Raw genomic sequence first — 852 nt, forward strand, 5'->3', positions numbered from 1 at the left:
TCTCCACTGTGAGACAAATAAAGGTTTTCTTATCTGCCGCTGTCCAGTCAAAGCATTGAAAGGCTTCTACCGGTACTTTTTCTCTGGCACGTGGGGAGGCTTTTGTCATTTCATGTCCAATTTCCGATCCATTTTCAGCACACTTGAGTCCCGTGCTTTGTGCCCACCTTGTGCACAGCAAAGGGGTCTCTCTGTTCGTGGTCCAAGTATTTCTCCAGGTTGAAGAACGTGTCGAAGAAGATGTGAGCCATGCGGCATCGCTTCAGGTCACCCAGAGTAATTTTGCCTGAGAGGAAAAAAAAAAAAAATGCCCCGTTGTGTGTCACGTGATGCGGGCGCGGCTGAGGAAATGCGTCTTTGCTGGTATCGACCTGAGCTCTCCGGTTTGACCAAGTCGAGCATTTGGCACAGCAAGTCTTGGAAGGGCAGCGGTTCGATGCCCATTCGCTCCATGCGCTCGCACTGCTCTTCGTAGAAGTACTCCAACTCGAACATGGACAGGACGCCGTCGCCGTCCACGTCCATGCAGCGGAACCAGTACTCGATGCTGGCGGGGAAAACAGCGAGGGCAAATTACAGCTTTCGGGTGACTTTGGCGCATCGGCACTGGGGTTTGATTTCTCACCTCGTGGGATTTTTCTTGTCCTCTTCAGAGATGAGAAACCAGACAAACTCAGCGTAGCTCATGCGACCTTCCCTCTGCACGGCGTTGCCCCTGGCGACCAATCACACGACCAGTTTAAAACAGACGATTGGGCTCACTCGGGTCCATTTGCGCGTTGAGCTCTTACCGTGTCACGGCGCCCGAGAACAACCTCTCGATGATTCTGTTGGAGGACGCTAAAGGGAGGA

General features: G+C 52.7%; 1 protein-coding gene across 1 annotated transcript; it reads right to left on the minus strand.

Moving 5' to 3' along the window:
* Window positions 1-78: 78 nt before the first annotated feature.
* On the minus strand, window positions 79-846 carry LOC109508193 (serine/threonine-protein phosphatase 2A regulatory subunit B'' subunit alpha-like). Its single transcript, XM_019858072.1, has 4 exons — window positions 792-846; window positions 626-715; window positions 372-547; window positions 79-286 (listed from the first exon to the last, which is right to left on the minus strand). Exons 2-4 carry the CDS (start codon window positions 685-687, stop codon window positions 135-137), a joined length of 390 nt encoding a protein of 129 aa, XP_019713631.1. The 5' UTR covers window positions 688-715; window positions 792-846; the 3' UTR covers window positions 79-134.
* Between the last annotated feature and the right edge of the window lie 6 nt (window positions 847-852).

Source organism: Hippocampus comes, unplaced genomic scaffold, assembly GCF_001891065.2.
Source record: "Hippocampus comes isolate QL1 unplaced genomic scaffold, H_comes_QL1_v1.1 scaffold2771, whole genome shotgun sequence".
Lineage (NCBI taxonomy): Eukaryota > Metazoa > Chordata > Actinopteri > Syngnathiformes > Syngnathidae > Hippocampus > Hippocampus comes.

What these genes read in the sequence shown, in the direction of transcription:
- LOC109508193 (XM_019858072.1), bottom strand. Translation starts at nt 687, where the DNA reads ATGAGCTACGCTGAGTTTGTCTGGTTTCTCATCTCTGAAGAGGACAAG. An exon ending in GACAAGAAAAATCCCACGAG is followed by an intron (nt 548 to 625) that starts GTGAGAAATCAA and finishes TTTCCCCGCCAG; the next exon opens with CATCGAGTACTGGTTCCGCT. An exon ending in GGTCAAACCGGAGAGCTCAG is followed by an intron (nt 287 to 371) that starts GTCGATACCAGC and finishes TTTTCCTCTCAG; the next exon opens with GCAAAATTACTCTGGGTGAC.